The following is a 12,856-nucleotide window of genomic DNA, read 5'->3' as shown; positions in this document are numbered from 1 at the left end:
CTGGGGCGGCTCGCTGACCCCGAGTCCGCGCGTCGGGCCCCGGCGGGCGCGCGCTCCCGGCTCTGTGGCATCCGGCGGCGACATTGTCGTCTCGCACGGACGCAGGGTTACAAACGGCAGCCGGGCCTCAACCCGGAAGGCCGGACGTGCCCGCGAGCGCTGCCCGGGCCCGGGAGACCCGACCGGCCCACGGTTTTGCGATGTGATCGTTTCGCTCTGCGGGAGACAGAAGCGAACCCCAACAGGGGCTTTCTCACCTCGCGTGCCAGGCCACTTTGGTTCGGTGTTCCCGTTGGCGAAGGGGAGGAGGGTTGGGTCTGAGGACTCGAGTTGGGAGAGTTACAGCCAGTCCTGGCGATCTTTCCTGATTGGGGCCGCGGAGCGCGCGTGCCTGCCCCTCGCCCCCCACCCCGGGGGTGTGGTTGAGATGCCTGGAGAGTCACGTGCCTGGATGCCCCAGGTTTGAGGGGAGAGGTACTGGGCTGCACGAAGTTCGGCCTTTCGGGGAATCGCTGCAGGAGAACAGTGATGTTCGCTTGGTCCACCGGTCGTTTGGCTGGACCACTGCGTCCCTGAGGCTGACCCCCCACTTTGTAGCCCTTGGTGCAAAGGAGCGGTGCCCAGTTAACCGCTGGGAGAGTGGGTAGACTGTGCCAGGCAGCCGGTCTCGCTTTCCCGGTCTTGTCTTCTCCTTAACGGACTTTTTTCAGGAATGGCCAGTCTGTCCCGTAGATGTGGGCGGGGGTGCGGAGTTTTGTGCATGGCCGTGGTTGGTTCTCAAGCCGCTTGGCCTGGCCTCAGGAGCCGTTTAGTTTGGCGCCTGTGGAGGCCCGAGCGCTCTGAAAGAAAGGCCATTTTACGTAAATCACTTCCTGAGTGAGACTTTCCTTGGGAGCTGGGGAAGTCTGGGTTAGAGGTAGGGAAATTGCATGCTTCTCATTCTTGAATTTCTCTGCCTTTTCCTTTGGCTCAGTAAGCTTTAAAAAATGTTGACTCTGGCCTGAAACTTTTTTGGTGATGAAGATGCAAAACCCGTTACCAAGATACTGGTCCGCTGGGTCAGAATTGGCAAGGACTGGGTGCCCGGCTTCTGGGTCTAGTCCTGGGTTTTGGAGCTGTGAATGTGGCTCTCCGTGCAGGAGAAAAAATGCTCAGAGTTGCCTGGAAGGTGCTGGGCCCTTCTGCCCTGGTCCTGTGACATCACGGGAGACTGGTCACAGACCGGCCAGACCTTGGTGGCCAGGTGACCGGTTCGGGGCGGGGAGGCAGTGCTGCTCAGTTCCCTTCCTGGTAAATGGTCCCTGAGTCATGTAGGCCCTCGGCCAATCTTGGGGGCCACAGTGGGGGCCGAGGGGCTGCTGAACCTGGGGCGGCTGCGTCCTCCCCACCCTGCTTCCTGAGCTTGGTGAGGGGAGGAGAAAGTCCAGTCACCGCGCAGGGTTGATGAGTAACCCCTGGCTTGCTTAATTGTGCCGGTTTTATCTGATCGTCTCAACTGCCCCTTCCTTGGCCGGAGTCTTCAGTTCTTGGAACCTGGGAGGCTCCTGTGCGCTCACACACAGCTCGCCCACCCTGACCTGGGAACATGTTGGCCTTCCCACTGCCTGTGCAGTCGTCGAGGGCCACCTGGGCGTGTGCAGACTTTAGCAAACAAACAGCACTTGAACTGTAGGAGGAAAGCATCCAGCGTCCCTGCGGGCCCTTGAGGAGCCTTTTTGGACTCTGGAAAGGATGGGGCAGTGCTGGCAGCGTGCTGTGAGGAGCGGGACAGGGACATTCCTTTCAGGTCAGGGTGGAGAGGGCTGGCCGCCTCCCTGTCCCAGCTCTGCTTTAGGGGGAGCACCTGGCCCGCAGGTGCAACCCTTCGCCCCTGGGGTGGGCCACCCGCCCTGCCTTGCGCTCGCCGTGTGTGCACTGCTAACGTTCTCCTTTTCTCTCTACAGCATTGTCCCAGATATAGCAGTTGGTACCAAGGTAGGCATTTCTCATTTTCTCCCTCACTGGGCTTGTCATTGTGTTGGAGTGCTGGGCCTCCTTGGTGTGGTGCCCCGTGTTTGCCGTCTGGTGGCACCGTGGGACCAAGGGCCGGAGTGTAACAAACACGTGACATGTCTGCAGGCCGAGTTTCAGCTCTGGTTTGGTCGCCCAGGGCCGGCGACAGTTTGACACTCCCTCCCTGCCTTGAAAATTCAGCCTAAGAGTGGGAGTTGCTGTTTTGGGGGCCAGTCGTAAATGTTCCAGGTGCCCTGGGATGTGGCAAGTTATGTGCCCAGCCCACCTGTTGGGTATGTGGGGCTGATAGGCTGCTTGGAACGGTGTCCTGATACCTGTGGCTTGCTCTGAAAATTCCACGCATTTTCTGGGGAAGGAAGATGGAGGCGCTGCAGGTGCACAGTGCTGACACCCCTCCCGGGGGTAGGCGGCTGAGACCTTGGTGCCCTGGCAGGCCCTCTGCCCCCATAGCAGGTGGGCCCGGGGACCCAGCCTCTGGGCCGCCAGCCTCCAGCTCTCCAGGAATTGTCTCTGGGGACACCTGGGTCCAGGGTTGATTGTAAGTGCTGCCGGTCAGTTGGCTGCCGGTGGTGTTACCTAAGCCAGTTCCGGCCATTAGCGGACTGTAGGCCCCTCCCCCAGACTTGTTCCGGAGCCCACTGCGGTGCCTGCGTTTCCCCGAGCAGGCCGCCACCTGGTCTCAGCCTGGGTTTCAGTTTTCCCAGGTGGATTCTTGTCTTCCGAACTGCCTGTCCCAGTCTTCTGTGAGCAAAACCTGTTTGTTCAGTGGTGGGAGGAGGGAGCGGGACTTTCATCTGCAACAGGCTCAGGGACGATCTGGCTTGCACCAGTCTGCAGCTTTGTCAGCGCAGCTGGACAGCTCTTCCGGGTGTCCCTGGAGCAGCCCCTCAGAAGACCTTTGCTTCCAGAGTGAGGCCTGTGCAGGAGGGCGAATCGGAGGCTCGTCAGCCCTCCTTGAGAGCAGCCAGTCTCCCTCGTCGGTGGCCAGTAGCAGGCCTGCCGCCCACCGTAGCTCCTACTCTGGAGGTGCCCACCCTCGCACCTAGCACGTGTGCCTGAGTGCTGCCCTGGTCTGCTTCTGGGTCACTGGTCACTGCCTGTTCTGGGCTACCCTAGTCTTAGCTGCCCTAGACCGCAGTCACGGCCAGCAGTCAGGTAGGAAGGGGCTTTCTGTGGGGTGGCTAGGTGGGAACTGCTCGCATTTGTAAGTGGAAGGTTCTGGGGCTTGCAATTTCCCTGTGACTCCCCCCCTTGGTTTGGGCCTAAGCTGGGCAGCCTCTTCCACTTGTGAACTGACCTCAGGCAGCTGGGTAAGCGGTTTTCTTTGGAAGGTGAACTCAGTTACCCCAGGGCAGGGTCTGCAGAAAACATCTTTAACATTTTCGCTTTACTTGTATCAACCCCCGACCCTCCAATAGTATGTGGTCATTGCTCAGGGCCGACACCGCCCCTGCAGCTTCTCCCTGGGGCCCTCCCTCTGCGAGTCCCAGCACGGCTGTGGCCATGGCCTTCAGCAAGCGCAGAGTGGGGCCCGGGGTTGGCCGCATGCCCACTGCAGTGGCCCCAGCAGCCAGGGAGCTCTGAGTCCTACTGTCAGCGGGACTGGCCATGATGGTGACACTGGTCCTTCCTGATGCCAGAGGCAGGTCTGGCCCGTCGGGGCGGCCTGGGACCCATTCTCAGCAGGAACTCCGCGCCGCTCACGGTGTAGGCACCTGCGGAACTGGGCGTCCTGCCCCCAGTGGCTGGGGGGGTGTCTGGGCCTTGACCTGCATCTGGGTCCGAGGACTGTTGGCCATTTCCCTGAGTGCGCGCACTCCCAAGTGGTCACCCAGTAGACTGGCCCAGCAGGACGGCCATCTCCCTCCTAAGTCCGGGTTCAGCAGTTGTGATTCTGGGGAGCTGATTCAGTCACAGAGACTAGTGAGTAAACAAATTGTTTTTCGAGAGAAAACGGAGCAGTTAATCCCAGAGAGCCTGCCCACAGATGGGCAGCTCTGGCCGTCCCTGGGCTTGCTCCCTCCTTGCAGAACAACATGCCCACTCAGAAAAAGCTGGTGTTTCTTCCCATGAAAGTGCCGAGGCTGAGGCTGGTTTCCTTGAACGACTGGAAGAGAAGAGAAGCTCTAGTTGAGCAGATGACGCAACACGACAAGGGGTCGTGTTCCCGGGGGGCTGTGCCATTGAGCTGCCACCTTTGCAAGTGGTTCGGGCAGGACTAGGGATGTGCCCCAGGGCAGAGCAGGGCCAGGGGCTGGTGATGATACACGGTCATGAGCTTCCATGAGGACGACTATAGACGAGGGGAGAGTCAGGCAGAATGTGGAAGGGGGGGGTTGTGTAGAGCTGACCCCCCCCAGTCTACCTTGGGAAAGTGGGGTCACAGGTTGGAAAGGTAGAATCTTAGATCACAGGATCGGGGGGCCCTCCTGAGGGGGACGGGTGCCTTCAAGCAGGAGCAGGCCGCAGTGATTAGATGGGGGTGCTTCCTGACTGGGGCTCTGGGGGGGGTGTCTGTCCCTTCAACTTCGACTGCGGCTTCAGCTCTGTTCCCCCTTTCTCTTCCAGCGGGGATCTGACGAGCTTTTCTCTACCTGTGTAACTAACGGACCCTTTATCATGAGCAGCAACTCGGCTTCCGCAGGTAACTTCCCTCGTGGCCCGCCCGGCGCCTGCGTGGGGGGGCCCCTCTCTGCACAGACTACGCATGGGGACCGTGCAGACTCGGGGACGGCTTGTGCCTGGAGTCCAGGTCACGGGCGCCAGACGGGCGGTGACAGACTGACGTGGAGATCCGGGCCTGTCGGGCCCCACAGAAGGACAAACCAAACCTGGTTCTGAGGCGGGATGGGCTCTCGTGTGGGAGCTGCTTTGGGTCATACAAATCCACACTTCCAGCAAATGGGAACGACAGCAAGAAGTTCAAAGGGGACAGCAGGAGCGCCGGCGTGCCTTCCAGAGTGATCCACATCCGGAAGCTCCCGAGCGACGTCACTGAGGGTGAGGTCATCTCTCTGGGCCTGCCCTTCGGGAAGGTCACCAATCTCCTGATGCTGAAAGGGAAGAACCAGGTATGCCCTGCACAGCCCCCCCCACCCCCCTTCAGACCCGCCCCGCTGAGGTCTGGGTCTGACTCGGGCGGCCCCGCAGGCCTTCATCGAGATGAGCACGGAGGAGGCGGCCAACACCATGGTGAACTACTACACCTCCGTGACGCCCGTGCTGCGCGGCCAGCCCATCTACATCCAGTTCTCCAACCACAAGGAGCTCAAGACGGACAGCTCCCCCAACCAGGCGGTTCGTGAGCCCGCAGGCGGGCGGGTGGGGCCGACGGGGGCCTGGCCCCGGTGAGCTCAGTGATTTGCCCCCTCGCCCCACAGCGAGCCCAGGCAGCCCTGCAGGCCGTGAACTCGGTCCAGTCTGGAAACCTGGCCCTGGCCGCCTCAGCTGCTGCGGTGGACGCTGGGATGGCGATGACCGGCCAGAGCCCGGTGCTCAGGATCATCGTGGAGAACCTCTTTTACCCGGTGACCCTGGACGTGCTGCACCAGGTAGGTGCCATCGGGTCCAGTGTGCCCGCCCGGGGTCAGCCGCAGGGTCCTGGTCGTGGCCCAGGGCCTGACTGCCTCTCTTTCTGCAGATCTTTTCCAAGTTTGGCACCGTCTTAAAAATCATCACTTTCACCAAGAACAACCAGTTCCAGGCGCTGCTGCAGTATGCCGACCCTGTGAGCGCCCAGCACGCCAAGCTGGTGAGTGGCCCCAGTGCCCGGCCGCCTGCCCAGCCTGCAGGCGGCCGGCTGCTCACAGCCCTCTTGCCCACAGTCTCTGGATGGGCAGAACATCTACAACGCTTGCTGCACCCTCCGCATCGACTTCTCCAAGCTCACCAGCCTCAACGTCAAGTACAACAACGATAAGAGTCGTGACTACACCCGCCCAGACCTGCCGTCTGGGGACAGCCAGCCCTCGCTGGACCAGACTATGGCCGCAGCCTTCGGTAAGACGCCACGAAGGCCCCCCACTGTGTGCGCGGGAGGCGAGGACGTAGTCAGGCTCAGCGCCCAGGGCTCGGACTGCCTAGACACTGGCCCCGCACCCAGGGAGGTCGGTGCTTGTCTTTGCCAGAGAAAGCCACGTCCCGAGGCCAGTGTAGCACTGGCCCCGAGTGCCCAGGACGGGAGGAGACACCCGGGCAGAGCCCACCCGTCGGGTCTGGGGTTGGCCCCACCCAGCTGTTGCCCGAGGTGACGGTCGTGGGTGCGATGATTAGTGTCTCATTTATTTCTAGGTGCGCCTGGTATAATGTCAGCCTCTCCGTATGCAGGAGCTGGTTTCCCTCCCACCTTTGCAATTCCTCAAGCTGCAGGTATTCAAACACTTGACCTTGTCCCCATGGCAGTGTGCATGCCCACACCTTTCCAGTAGCTCTGCTTCCATGGGCAGCGGTGTGGGCTCAGCACAGGGGTGCCCACCTTCCTGGGTGCGGGCCTCCATTCCCCCAAGGAGGCCTAGACAGGGCAGTCAGGACGGGGCCGGAGAGCCCGCTGACCCCGAAGTGTCTGGTCTGGTTCCCTTCAAGCACCCTGGGCGAGGACGAGCGCACACAGTGGTTGGAGGGATCTGTCCCTAGTAGATGGTATAAGTGGCCTGGTAAGCAGAGTGGCATGAGCCAGGGTGGCATCATCCAAGTGTCCCTCCTGGGGGCCAGGTGCCCGCCCGCCTGACGGTCGTGAGCCTGCTGCACCCCTCGGGCGTGCCATCCGCATGGTGACTGGGCACCTGCATGCACGCACGGCCGCGCCCGTGGGGCCGGAGCCTGCGCCACGGAGTCGGCTTGGTGTTGGCGCATGTGGACTGTCCCAGCCCAGGGCTCTGCCGTGACGCGAGGACGGAGGCCCGGCGGCGCCTCCTGCGTGTCTCCTGCATGTGCCCGCGCGCGGCGGGCGGCCGGCGTGCTCACCGCCTCCTGCCGTCTTCCTCCCCAGGCCTCTCTGTTCCTAACGTGCACGGCGCCCTGGCCCCTCTGGCCATCCCCTCGGCGGCGGCGGCGGCGGCGGCAGCGGGCAGGATCGCCATCCCGGGCCTGGCAGGGACCGGGAACTCTGTCCTGCTGGTCAGCAATCTCAACCCCGAGGTACGTTCCCCGCTCCGGGTCCACGGCCTCGCGCTGTGCGCCCAGGACTAGTGCAGACCAGAGCAGCGCCCCCAGCAGGCGGTCAGCAGGCCCAGACCCCCTGGTGCGGTCCCCACTGCGTGCTGACCCCTCCCGTGACCTCTCTCCCAGACGCTCCAGTCTCCTGTCTCCTAACACCTTGATTTATGTTTTCAATTCCATAATCAGAGTTGAAATATTTTTGGCATGAGAGAGCAATCTCAAACTGGGAGCCAAATAAAGCGAGGTCTGCAAGGCCCTCTGGTGCCTCTGTGCCCACACAGGTCGCAGTTCTGAAAGGAACCTGCCTGTGTGTCTCCGCCACCACGTTGGGCTGGAGAGACCGAGGGTGAGACGGTGGGCGCAGGTCACTTAACCCGAGCGGTGGGGCCGCTGCTGTCCCTGCCGCGGGCTGCTCTCCCTCGCCTGCTCGCGCCGCTCCGGGCAGGGGCGGCCAGCGGAGCCCTGGACTAACAGATCGCAGCTCCCGTTGCTTGTGTGATGGGTGTCTCGGGCCGCCGCCGCAGCAGCAGCAGCGGAGACGGGCGGGTGGGGGCGGGGGGCCGAGCCGAGCCGCGCCCGGGGCGGGCGCCGTCTCCTGCTCGCTGAGGGGCGCTTTTTCTGCCTGTGTTCCGAGAGGCGACCCGTAACTTGTGATTGTTAGATCTTGACTGATGGAACACTGCGTATTTTCTTATGTATTTACTGACCTGTGTTTTTTGCTACTTTTTCTTTTCTCCCCTTCCCCTTTCCCAATTTTTTTTTCTTGCCCTGATCCGGAATTTCTTTGCCAACTGACTGCACGGTACTTCTGCTTCCTGTTGTTGCTTGAAACAAAACAAAACCATAAATAAATAAAAACAAAACCCCCCTCAAACCCTGCTCTCCGGAAACCAACCTGCCCTTGAATATTAACATCCTGAAACTTCATCATCCATCAACCACTGCACGCCGGGGGCTGTCTTCCTCGCGTGGACGATTGGCACCTCGCCCCTGACCTCTCCCTTTCCCTGTCCCTCCGCTGCCTTGCTCTGCTGTCCTCTAAAGAGAGTCACACCCCAAAGCCTCTTTATTCTTTTCGGTATGTTATCATTCACACTTTTATTACCTTGTTTTCATTTAATTGCGGTTATTTTAACGCCCTAAGATGTACCATGAGTTTGTACTCTGGCGTTCTGCCTCATTTTACATGGTTTGCCTTCGGTTTGCCAGTTTTACTTTGACTCTAGACAAGCATGGTTTATTGCCCTGCATGCTTTTCGGAGAGTTCAGCGTGTTGGTAGCATGTAAGCAATGGTTCTCTGGCCATTTACCTTTCCTGGATTTATGACTTCTGTGCTGAAGGAGCTCTCCTGGTCACGCCCCGTGACTAGACGCAGGTCCCAGAGGCAGAATGAGCAAACCCTCAGGAAGAGCCAGCCTTGTGAGGGGTGTGCGGGTCTCGGGCTGGCTGGGAGGCGGCGCGGCCCGGGGTGGCTCAGTGCCCTGTCCTGCGCTTTTGAAGGCGTGTACGGCGATGTGCAGCGCGTGAAGATCCTGTTCAATAAGAAGGAGAACGCCCTGGTGCAAATGGCTGATGGCAGCCAGGCCCAGCTGGGTAAGGGGGGCGGCCGGAGGAGGGCCCGGGGGGTGCTGACGGCCCTGCCTTCACGTCACGCGTCATTCTCTCCCCCCCTCCCCCCCAGCCATGAGCCACCTCAACGGGCACAAGCTGCACGGGAAGCCAGTGCGCATCACCCTGTCCAAGCACCAGAACGTGCAGCTGCCCCGAGAGGGCCAGGAGGACCAGGGCCTGACCAAGGACTACGGCAACTCGCCCCTGCACCGCTTCAAGAAGCCGGGCTCCAAGAACTTCCAGAACATCTTCCCGCCCTCCGCCACCCTGCACCTCTCCAACATCCCGTACGTGCAGACCGCTCTGGGCCCAGAGGCCGCAGCGGGCCCGGCCCCCACCCCCCTTGCTGATGCTTCCCCGACCTGCTGTTAATGAGGGAGGGGCAGGGGGGGTCCCCTCTAATCTTGGGTCCTGGGTGCACAGACCTGGACACTGGACAGCAACATGGCCCCTCTTGCTCCGCAGGCCCTCCATATCCGAGGAGGACCTTAAGGTTCTCTTCTCCAGCAACGGTGGGATCGTCAAAGGGTTCAAGTTCTTCCAGTGAGTACAGCTCGCGCGCGCCCTGGGCTCCCCCCCCCCCCCCCCGCCTTCTCCAGGGCCGCTCCCCACCCCTGCCATGTTCCTCAGGAAGGACCGCAAGATGGCCTTGATCCAGATGGGCTCCGTGGAGGAGGCCATCCAGGCGCTCATCGACCTGCACAACCACGACCTGGGCGAGAACCACCACCTGCGCGTGTCCTTCTCCAAGTCCACCATCTAGGCCGCCAGGACCAGCCTGCCGGCTCCCGAGACACTTCCATCATTCCAGAAAAAAGCCACTTTAAAAGCAGCTGAAGTGACCTTAAAAGACCAGAGATTTTATTTTTTTAAAGAGAAATCAGTTTACCTGTTTTTAAAAAAATTAAATCTAACACACCTTGCTCACCTAGGGGAGATGGGTGCCAGCCTCAGGCTCCTGGCGATGTGTGGACAGCTGGCCCCGCACCCCCTGGCCGCCCGCCCGTGCCTTCTGGAGCCTGCGGGGTGGGCTCCCCCAGACCTCCACTCGGCTTCCTTGTGCCTTAACCCACTGCTCCGGCGGGGCTGCTCGTGGTAGCAAACGTGTAGGGGTTTGGGGGCCGAGGGGAGAGGCCTCCCACCTGGGATCATGTGCCTGTCTGGCGAGAGGCCGACACCCTCAGTCCGTTAATCAAGTGTGTAATTCTCCCCGGCCTGGGCCAGACCCAGAGGGCGCCCGCCGTTGCTTCTTCAGCTTTGGAGCTTGGTTCTCGTAGTCCCGCACTCCGCGACGCTGCAGACACCTGTCACCTGTGCCTAGCGATGTTCCAGCTGACCAAATATTCTAATCTTCGTTTATATGCAAAAATAGTTTTAAGTAGCTTTTTATAGCGAGATAAGAATGGTATGAGTGTAATCAAACCTCCTCGTGGTATGACTTGTATACTGTACTTTATTTTATTCCTTAACGAAGTCAGCAGGGCAGGGTCCGGTCCCAGGCAGGCCCGCGCCATGCCCGCTGCCCCCAGGTGCGGCGGGCCGCGGCCCGATGCCTTACACAGCAGCGGTGCCCCGCCCAGGGCACGCGCTCGTCAACTTTCAGGGTTCTTTCTTTCCTACCAATTTTTGGACCAAAGTTTTGTTCTGTTGTTTTTTTGTCTGCCTCTAGTACTGGGCCCCTAGAACGGGGGACCGAGGGTCACGTCTTAATTGTCCCCCGCCCGCCTGTGGGCCCGTGCTCGGGCCAAGGGGTTCCCCCACAGACTGCTAACCAGCCCTTCCCTGGGACCCGGACCCCCAAGTTTCCATGTCGGGGTGTAACAAGGGTGTAAATATTTATAATTTTTTATACCTGTTGTCAGACATGAGGGGCAGCAAACAAGTTTTTTATGGTGATGCAGATGTATATTTTGATAACGGCGATTACAGGCTCAGTATTGTAAGTGGAGCGCACGTCCACGCCCGCCCGACAGCTTGTAATGCGGAAGAGAACCAAATTAAAACGATTTTATAACAACTCCGACCTTTTCCATAGGCTCTTTTTTCCTGCTCAGTGTGGAAGGCGGCTTGGCCGGTCTGTACTGGAATAAACTACCCTGTACCTGACTGCAGCTTGTCGGGCCTGTGTCTTCTCTGCTGTTTGCTCTGAGTCGACTCTGCCTCACTCGGAGGGCTCAGGGTAGCTTGGGGTCAGGTGCTGCCGCCACACCCTTCCCCCCCCCCGACGCCCCGCCCAAAGGCCAAGGCCCCCGAAAGCCCAAAGTGAGTGGGGGGCCTACGGCGCAGAGACCCCCAATGAAGGCTCCGGACGGCAGCCAGCCAGGTTCTAGCACAGACCCTTTATTGTCCAGCCGCGAGGTGCTGCGCCCCCCCCCCCGCCGCCTGTGCCCCATGCTGCCCCCCATGCCAGTCCCCGAATGGCTCACAGGTGCCAAGGTCTGCCCCGCACACCCCCTCCCGCCGGCCCTCAGTCCTTGAGCCTGCGCGCTGCCTGCATCTTGCGGTAGTAGCTCTCGGCCTCGGCCTCGCCCGTCTCCCACTCGCCCTGCGCCAGGCCGCCCGCTTGGCGCCGAAGCGTGGACTCCCGGCTGCCTGGCCCCAGGGTCCCGTCAGCTGGGCCCAGCGGGGGCAGCCCCTCCCCCGTGGCCAGGTTGACAGTGGCCACTGCCCCAAACCGTGGCTCCTCCTGGTCCATGTCACTCATGGAGGAGCCTGGGGACACGCCCAGCGGCTTGGGGCCGACACGGAAGCCTCGGGCCAGGTCCCCCAGCTCACAGCCGCCCTCGCCCTCGGCCCCCTTGGCCCCGCCGCCGGCCACCTTCCATTCCCAAGGCCCGTTCCCTGCCGAGAGGTGGACAACGGGGTGGTGGGGCGCGTGGGCGTCGATGGTGACGATGCTGGCCGAGTCGCGGTCCGAGGGAGACCTGTACTGGGAGGAGTCGGAGCTGGCGCTGGACGACGAGGCCGTCTCGGACGCCTTGGGGCCCTGCGCCTTGGACATGGCGATCACCTGCAGCAGCCTGGGCGGGTTGGCCAGTCGGGGCTGCGTGGGGGCGGCCCCGGCCGCGCCGGCCCCGCTCTTCTCGGCAATCATGAGCCACTTGGCCCGCACGGCTGCACTGCTTTTGGGCGACAGCCCGGCCCCGGCCTGCACCCCCTCCTCGGGGATGTGCACCAGGGGCTGCGGCCCGGGCCGCGGGGGCAGGAGGACCCGAGGCCCGAGCCCCGGCCGAGCCTGGACTGTGGGGTAGAGCGACGGGGGGGCGGGGCCCCCTTCCTCGCCCTCCTCGTCCTCCTCGTCCTCTTCTTCGTCGTCCTCCTCCTCCTCCTCTTCCTCCTCCTCCGCCATGGGCTCTGAGGGTGCCCGGAGGTGCCCAGGGCTGGCCTCGTCGGGCAGCCCCAGGCTGCGGCCCTCCAGGGACTTCTGCTTCCACTCGGTGATGAGCTGCTTGGAGCGCGAGGCGTCCAGGGGCACGTGGATGGTCATGTGGCGGCGGGCCGGGTCGTCCAGCGACGGGGTGCTGACCCGGGGCAGGGTGTGGCTGAAGGTCACCATGCTCTCCTTGCCCATGGGGCTGCGGGGAGCCAGCAGGTCCACGTCCACGCTGGCCCGCTTCAGGCTGCCCAGAGAGGCCTTGTCCCGCGCCACGGGCCGAGGCGCGCCCTCCAGCCGGCCGGGCGGGCCCAGCTCGTCGGTGCTGGCAGACTTGCTCTGCTGGTACACGGAGTCGTGGCCTCTCTGGGTCAGCGCCCGGAGCGCGTCCTTGCTGGGCGCCGGGGCCGCTGGCTTCTCTGCGGGCGGTGCCTTGAAGTTGCCCACTGCGTGGCAGGCCTGGGGGTGAGATGTGGCTGGACGTGAGGTGGGCAGGCGGAGACTGGCGTCCCCGCCGGGCGGAGGATCTGCCGGGGGGTGAGGCGGCAGGCCCGGCCGGACCACCTGCCTCCTGTGATGGACACGCAATCCGCAGCACCCCAGGGGTACGTGCTGCAGGCCAGGGGGAGCCTGCGGATTCTGACTTAGCACCCCAGGGAACAGGACACGCAGACCACAGGGCAGGGCTGCCCCCTCCCCGC

The 12,856-nt window shown here is 62.2% G+C and overlaps 2 protein-coding genes across 4 annotated transcripts in view; one reads left to right on the top strand and one right to left on the bottom strand.

Annotated features, from left to right (window-relative positions):
* The window catches only part of PTBP1 (polypyrimidine tract binding protein 1), an 11,658-nt gene extending 770 nt beyond the window's left edge, over nucleotides 1-10,888 (top strand). The window contains exons 2-15 of one of the 3 annotated variants that reach the window (XM_004689402.2): nucleotides 1,944-1,974; nucleotides 4,582-4,657; nucleotides 4,912-5,084; nucleotides 5,164-5,310; nucleotides 5,394-5,564; nucleotides 5,654-5,764; nucleotides 5,838-6,012; nucleotides 6,325-6,381; nucleotides 7,001-7,149; nucleotides 8,215-8,248; nucleotides 8,672-8,764; nucleotides 8,853-9,069; nucleotides 9,248-9,325; nucleotides 9,413-10,888. In XM_004689402.2, coding sequence (XP_004689459.1) covers nucleotides 1,944-1,974; nucleotides 4,582-4,657; nucleotides 4,912-5,084; nucleotides 5,164-5,310; nucleotides 5,394-5,564; nucleotides 5,654-5,764; nucleotides 5,838-6,012; nucleotides 6,325-6,381; nucleotides 7,001-7,149; nucleotides 8,215-8,248; nucleotides 8,672-8,764; nucleotides 8,853-9,069; nucleotides 9,248-9,325; nucleotides 9,413-9,545 — 1,645 coding nt within the window. In that variant the 3' untranslated portion in view covers nucleotides 9,546-10,888. Of the gene's footprint in view, nucleotides 1-1,943; nucleotides 1,975-4,581; nucleotides 4,658-4,911; nucleotides 5,085-5,163; nucleotides 5,311-5,393; nucleotides 5,565-5,653; nucleotides 5,765-5,837; nucleotides 6,013-6,303; nucleotides 6,382-7,000; nucleotides 7,150-8,214; nucleotides 8,249-8,671; nucleotides 8,765-8,852; nucleotides 9,070-9,247; nucleotides 9,326-9,412 lie in introns of all 3 variants that reach the window. The other 2 variants (XM_004689401.2, XM_004689403.2) reach the window with 2 other exon arrangements.
* A 270-nt stretch (nucleotides 10,889-11,158) lies between these two features.
* Nucleotides 11,159-12,856, bottom strand: part of LOC101626812 (lipid phosphate phosphatase-related protein type 3) — a 3,058-nt gene continuing 1,360 nt past the window's right edge. Inside the window, exon 5 of the mRNA XM_004689400.2 lies at nucleotides 11,159-12,614. Within this exon, the coding sequence (XP_004689457.1) occupies nucleotides 11,250-12,614 (1,365 nt within the window). The 3' untranslated portion in view covers nucleotides 11,159-11,249. The remainder of the gene's footprint in view (nucleotides 12,615-12,856) is intronic.

The sequence above is a fragment of the Condylura cristata genome, unplaced genomic scaffold, assembly GCF_000260355.1.
Source record: "Condylura cristata isolate star-nosed mole 26May11 unplaced genomic scaffold, ConCri1.0 scaffold00025, whole genome shotgun sequence".
NCBI classification, from domain to species: Eukaryota; Metazoa; Chordata; class Mammalia; order Eulipotyphla; family Talpidae; genus Condylura; species Condylura cristata.
This window is presented reverse-complemented; position numbering and strand designations above follow the sequence as displayed.